The sequence below is a fragment of the Monopterus albus genome, unplaced genomic scaffold (assembly GCF_001952655.1).
Source record: "Monopterus albus unplaced genomic scaffold, M_albus_1.0 scaffold708.1, whole genome shotgun sequence".
Taxonomy (NCBI): Eukaryota; Metazoa; Chordata; class Actinopteri; order Synbranchiformes; family Synbranchidae; genus Monopterus; species Monopterus albus.
Window position 1 is genome coordinate 23,837 of NW_018128588.1, and position 6,886 is coordinate 30,722.

Below are 6,886 nucleotides of genomic sequence, written 5' to 3' on the forward strand. Positions count from 1 at the left end.
TTAATGATTAATCAGATGGAACATTGTGGGTGTGGTGTATGAATGTTAACACTATGTAATAACTCTTTAGTATATTACTTGTGTGGTGTAGAAGAGAATTATTTAAGAATGTAATTATGTACGAATGTTAACACTGTAATAATTCTTTAGTATATTACTTGTGTGGTGTAGAAGAGAATTATCTATGTAGAGATACTGCTTGCAAACCAATGATGTAAGAGGATGTCATGGGGTAGGACTGGATAAGTCTGACTTCTTCCTACTCCATTCAAGCATGTACTAGGTATAAGCAAATTGATATTGGATTAGCATTTGTTGAATATGTGTAAAATTATGTGTGTTGATATATCAACTGTCTTTACATGCCTGAAAGAATAAATAAATCAAATCAAATCAAACTATCTTGACACTGGGCTCATGTAATGTAAATTTTGTCCTAAGATGTCTAGCTGCAAAAGTTCCTGTAGATTTGATTACTCAGATGGAAGCAGAGCGTCACAGGTCTCCTCTGGGACACATCTCAGTGTGTTAATTAAGTCAGCAGAATGAAGTCTGGGCAGATGTTATTTAAAGGAGAATCAGTTAATCAGAGAGTGGTAACACTTGATTCACACCAGATCGCACAGGCTGTGGAGATGGTAAGAATATACTGTACTATATATATTTATATGCTATGTTATGTTGTATGTTCATGTAGTACATTACACTGAGAAAAGAGACATGAGATGGAAACACACAGCACATTTGTCTTTGCTGTGGAGGTTCTGTGTGTCACTGCTCATCATAAAGATAATTTACTTCCCCTGACCTGAAAACTTTTACCTATCATCTTTTAGGACATGTCCAGGAAGTGATTCTGTACTGTTGCTGTAAAAACAGGACTGAAATTGATGCCCTGATCAAATTTTAGCAGAGCATTTTATATTTCAGAGTATAATTAGTATGACGGTGTAGATCAAAATCTGCCCTGGCGCTATGTGTTGCTTTGAGACCATGTGGAAATTGTTAGCACATAATCCCTTTGCACAATGAAATGTACTGTGGCATTCACGCCTCAGTGACGAGCACTCTGACAGAGGAATGTGACCACTAGTGTTATCGTAACAGCAGCTGTCTACATATAGCCAGCAGACACAGACACACATCGTCCAGGACTGAAAAGACAATGTTTCAGATTAGCAGCGAACTACACACAGTGTGTTCTGTATCACTGTGGCCAGTCAGTCACTCAGGGGACACATTTATCCTGAGACCAACCTGGATTCATTCTTGAGAGACTAAAATCTGAACATATTTGGCATTTTTGCTTGAAAAATGAGTGAGGGATTAACAGACTGTCAACAGAGCTCCCGATTACTTTTTCGTTGAAAGACTAATCAGTTAATGCACTAATTCTGTCCTCAGTTAATCCATCCTTTCACTTTCAGTGACTTACGCAGGTCCAGGTTGCATTTACTTAATCAAATATTAAGAATTAAGAATTACTGTTAAATATTAATGGGAAGCACTGAAATAATGTGATATATTTCAGTTCAACTGCACAGCACCAAATGACAATAAAAGTCGTCTCAAGGCACTTTAAACCTCACTCTACTGGTTTGCAGTTATACTTTATTGATACGACTGTGCATCTGGTATTTAATTGCATTCACTGTGGAATTTAAAGTCTTAAATTTAATCCATGTGCACAGTATGTTACTGTGGTGTGTCAATTAACTAATTGCTTGACCTCTACCTCACACTCCTACTGAAATAAGAATTAAAAGCCACATTAATTAGTGTCACCATTATAAAATAGTACACTCATCATTTACAATGTATACGGAGGACTACACCACAACAAATTAAAATATTCTGACGACAAGAGTAAACCACTGCACTCGTGGCTGCAGAAAAAAATAACCCTGCATTACTAACTCAGCTGCTGCCTGCGTCGTCATGGCAACCACCCATGTTACTAAGGGTTGGTCGTGAGCTGTGAACATCGTCCGACTCTCTCTCTCTCCCTCCTACATGCTCCCTTGCCCAGTCTGATCCCAGCATCCCTGCCAGTTAACCCACTCACAGAGGGAGGGAGCAGGGGCTTGGCAAGGCAAAGCCCTCCAGCTGAAAACACCCACATGCCATTCACCATAGGCATACGGGCTTTAATATTCAATAAACAGCTGCACATGATGCAAGACATAGATTGTGACCTATTTAAACTGATATACAACGTCGGGCCACCATAAAGATTTGTGAAAACAATGAGACAGGTGGCACACATATTTCTGCTGAAGCAATGCTCTTATAGGCTATTTTTTCTTCTGAGACATGGTTATAGCCGAGTTTACCAACAAGTTTAAGCTTCTCCAGTCATTTAACCGCTTCCTAGTCCTGTTCAGATGGATGCATGTCACAGAAACAGTCGGTAAACAGCCATGCGTTGCACTTTAACAAAGATGGGTAAACAAAGCGGCCTCACATAACATAAGGCTAAACCAGCCACATCATTGACAGTCTTATCTCTTGTAAAAGTAGACCACTACTTCTAATAAAGTACAAATCCCACCTTTATGTGGCTTTTCCTAATGGGTTTTGTTGTCCTCGTTTTATCCTCATTCTGTAATTTGCTAAATAAGTTCAAGCTAAATGTACATCCATGTATCGAGAAGGAGACAACAAACTACCAGCTGGGGCTGCCTCCTGTTGTAATGGACACTGGCTGACAGAACATAAAATAGTCTATGAAATATCAAAGATAGTTTAGAATTGAAAACATCACTACTTTGCAGAGTCCAAGTAGGATGCCTTCATATGTCTAGTTTGGTTTGATCAAAAGTCCAAACAACATTTAGTTTTCATGACAAAGAAAAGCAGCAAATGCTCCTATGTAAAAGACTGGAATCATATAATGTTTTTCCATTGTTTCACTACTGTAACTTGATGAACTCTACATCAAAATAGCTGCAGATTACTTTTCTGATGACCAGTTGTCTCTAATTCTCTTAATGGCTTTCAGTAAATCACTAAGATCTATACTTAGTGTCATCCGTACCCCTAACAGCAGTCAGTCTGTGCTCCCAAAATATGTTTCTCTTCCCTCTAAAAACATGTTGACTGCAAATCAACCTTTGACCTACTGGTTGGACCAATTGCCTGGACACCGTTTTGTTCCAAATGCTCAGTTTCCAGGGAGGCAGCTTGTTTAAAGTCATCTATTATACTAGAACAGAAAACTCCAGCACTCGTTGGAACAGCCAAACCTGACTTGCTTATTAAGGGAGGAAGTACACACCTAGGATGTGCTCTCCTTCTGTGTCCGAGCATAACTGGATTTAAAACACTGGCCTGGAGAATTACAGAGGAGGAAAGCACTGGCATCCAACCCACCAAGCCCAACATGACAACAAACCAATTAGACGATACATCTTCTGCTTTCATCTGGAGTAAGAACTAAGTTGCTCATGGTCAGGAGAATCACCATGCATCTGCAGGTTCAGCTACATGCATTACAGCAGTCAAGTGCAGAAGAGCTTCTTCTTCTTCTTCTTCTTCTGACTGTTCCCGTTAGGGGTCGCCACAGCGAATCATCTGTTTCCACCTAACTCTATCCTCAGCATCCTCTACTCTCGCCCCAGTTAACTTCACGTCCTCTTTTAGCACATCCATATATCTCCTCTTTGGCCTTCCTCTTGACCTCTTGCCTGGCAGCTCCATCTCCAACATCCTTCTACCAGTATAACCACTATCCCTCCTCTGCACATGTCCAAACCATCTCAATCTGGCCTCTCTGACCTTGTCCCCAAAGCAGCCAACCTGAGCTGTCTCTCTGATGTGCTCATTCCTAATCCTGTCCGTCCTGGTCACTCCTAAAGAGAACCTCAACATCCTCATCTCTGCTACCTCCATCTCTGCCTCTTGTCTTTTCCTCACTGCTACAGTCTCTAATGTATAGCGCCTACAGTGCTGCCAAAGTGGTCTCTCGCTCTTTGGCAGCACAAAATAATTCTGAAACTCTCTTTATTTAACTGTATTTTCTTCTGGGGTAGTCAGAAATCAAATCAAATCAAATTTTATTTGTATAGCGCCAAATCACAACAAAAGTCATCTCAGGACACTTTACAAAGTAAGGTCTAGACCTTACTGTTATCAATATTATTACATAGGGAAAACCCAACAAATCCCCCTTGAGCAAGCACTTGGCGACAGTGGGGAGGAAAAACTCCCTTTAACGGAAGAAACCTCCGACAGACCCCGGTACCTACCAACAGCAAAAAACAGTAATGGATATGTGTTATTTCCTTGTCCCATCTGAGCTCTGATACTTGACCTGCTCTCTGTCGTCAGTTCAATTACAGCCTTATCTTTTGGCTTCTGTAATGTAAAATATCACTGTATGGAGGCTGTCAGTAACATACTGATACTGCTAGGTAGGATCAATAAAGTACCTACCTACCTACCTACCAACAGCAGTATAGTGTTCTATCTGCGGTTTGCAGTTCAGTATGGCTAGGAATTATTTTAGCATCGTCATTGCTCTACCAAGGTGACAGGAGTACTTCACACAGTCACAGCGGGTGACTAGCTTTAGTTCTGTGCAAGTTACAGTGGATTTGGTGTCACTTTTTAAGGTTTCTTGTGGAAGAGTCATAAAACCTCCAAATACTCAGGTTACAATGAAAAATTACAAAGAGGAGCATCAAATGTTCTCTTTTGAGAAGTGGAATTTGCAAATATCTTGCTTTTCCCCCAAAGTTTCCTTAAAAATTTAAATGATTATCAAACTACCTGCAGATGGTCTGATAACTGATTAATGGACTAATAGTTTTAGTTCTTTATACAACAACTAACTCTCCAGACATTGTTTTAATCACACTCCATAAAATATGCACTGCTCTGTCCCATCTGAGCTGTAATACTAGATCTGCTCACTGTCATCCATTTACCAGTGAATGTAACTACATACATTCATTCAAGAAATGTACTTGAGTACAATTTTGAGGTATCCGTACTTTACTTGAGTATTTTCATGTTTTGGTACCTCATAGTAAGACTTCACTACATTTTAGAGGCAAATATACTTTTTACTGCACTACATGTATTTGATACCTTTAGTTACTTTTCAGACTCAGGTTAATGAAACAAACTACAATATAATCATAGGACTTTATTCTCAGTGGCAAATTCACAAGCTACCCAGCAGTATGCAAAGTACTTCACCTTCAGCTGCAACATTAAAGTGATGAAGACAATAATGCATCAATAATTAGGCTACAATCCAATAATATAACATACATTTATGTGAGATGTACCTTTCAGCACTTTCACTTATACTTTTGGTACTTTAAGTATATTTGGATGCTAATACTTCTGCACTTTTATTTAAGCAACATTTTGTATACAAGATTTTTATTTGTAATAGAGTATTTTTACAATATGGTATTACTACTCTAACTTAAGTACTGAATCTGAGTACTTCCTCCACCACTGGTACCTGGGGCATTATTTTCATGCACTACAGAGCTGACAAGCGCGCTTCATACAGTTAGCAGTGGGTGGCTAGGTTTGGAGTACTGTTCAAATCAACACAAACACACAGTCAGTCAAACCCTGACATGATGAGTGAGAATTACAGCCTGACATTTCACTGTACTGCAAGTTACATACCCCATTTTTGCAGGATTTGGTGGCTGAGTCGAAAATGAACCTGGTGTTGGTCTCCTGGAGGCTAGCTGCAGCTTTTTGATGCCCTCTCTGCTCTGCTTGTTGTTGTGACCGGCGGAGCCACGGTGCTGTTGTCAGTCCGACATGACTTAATGTTGTTGTGCCCTTGGGTACATTTCGGTGGGGGCGTTGGTGGGTTTCATCCAAGTAAACGTGTCTGTGCATACATGATGACTTATAACACTGCACTCGCAGTTGGATTAGTTGCTACCGTTAGCTAGCTAAACAAAACTCTTTAGTTATGCCCAAACAAGGATTAACAAATCAAAACTCTGACTGACGGGAAAGGCTGCGTGATTTCTTGACAACGTAAATCCGAATTGATAAAGTTGCCTTTTTATGTACAAAGTAAAACTGTCGAAAGAAAAATATTATCGAGCTGTCTGTCGCTAAATAGAGCATACAGCGTTATATCGGCACATAAGCTAGCTTTAACGTTATCCATTCATGTTAGCTTGCTGTCCGTTGACTGTTACTGATGTGAGCTGTGAAATCCGACCGGATAAATTAGTAAATGTGAAGTTAATTATTCTCAGCTGAAAAACTCTGAACATTCATCTCAAAAAACATACTGTTCCTAAATCCCCGTTTCAGTCGCTGGCTCTTTCTTGTTGTCCGCTGTGCCATTAAATTCTTCCAGCCAAGAGAGACTAATATTGCCGAGTTTTACAGCTCCACAGACCTTTAATGCTGCTTGGTGGTGCCAGGCATCTTCTTTCTAGAAAGAGCTTCATATGCACTGTTTCTGGTGAAAATACAGGAAATATCTGGTTCACACTCCACACTTTAACATCACCTCCTCCAAAGATTATTAACAGTTGCTCAGCTCGGCACATAAGCTAGCTTTAACGTTATCCATTCGTTGTTAGCTTCTCGACGTATTTCTCAGTTCAAATGTGGCCTAAACTCGGATTCAAACGCTATAAAAATATGATACTGATGCTCCATTGGCCAATTCATCCTCTCATCGTCTCCCTCAGCCCTTCATCTCATTCATCAGCTTCGTCCTCCACTGCTGTTAATGATGCTACCACAGTTGCCCTGCGGGAGCATTAAACTTACGGCGTCATCACGTTCAAGTTGGACGTAGGTGTTGGACACATCCGGGGTGTGGCTATTCCAAACGCACTTCACTATTATATGCTGAATTATATATGTATAGTAGCAGTACATAATGGTG

The 6,886-nt window shown here is 40.1% G+C and overlaps 1 protein-coding gene across 2 annotated transcripts in view; it reads right to left on the minus strand.

Annotated features, from left to right (window-relative positions):
• Window positions 1-6,070, minus strand: part of homer1 (homer scaffold protein 1) — an 18,353-nt gene extending 12,283 nt beyond the window's left edge. Inside the window, exon 1 of one of the 2 annotated variants that reach the window (XM_020588984.1) lies at window positions 5,650-6,070. In XM_020588984.1, the coding sequence (XP_020444640.1) occupies window positions 5,650-5,871 (222 nt within the window). In that variant the 5' untranslated portion in view covers window positions 5,872-6,070. The remainder of the gene's footprint in view (window positions 1-5,649) is intronic. The other variant, XM_020588985.1, reaches the window with a different exon arrangement.
• Window positions 6,071-6,886: the final 816 nt, after the last annotated feature.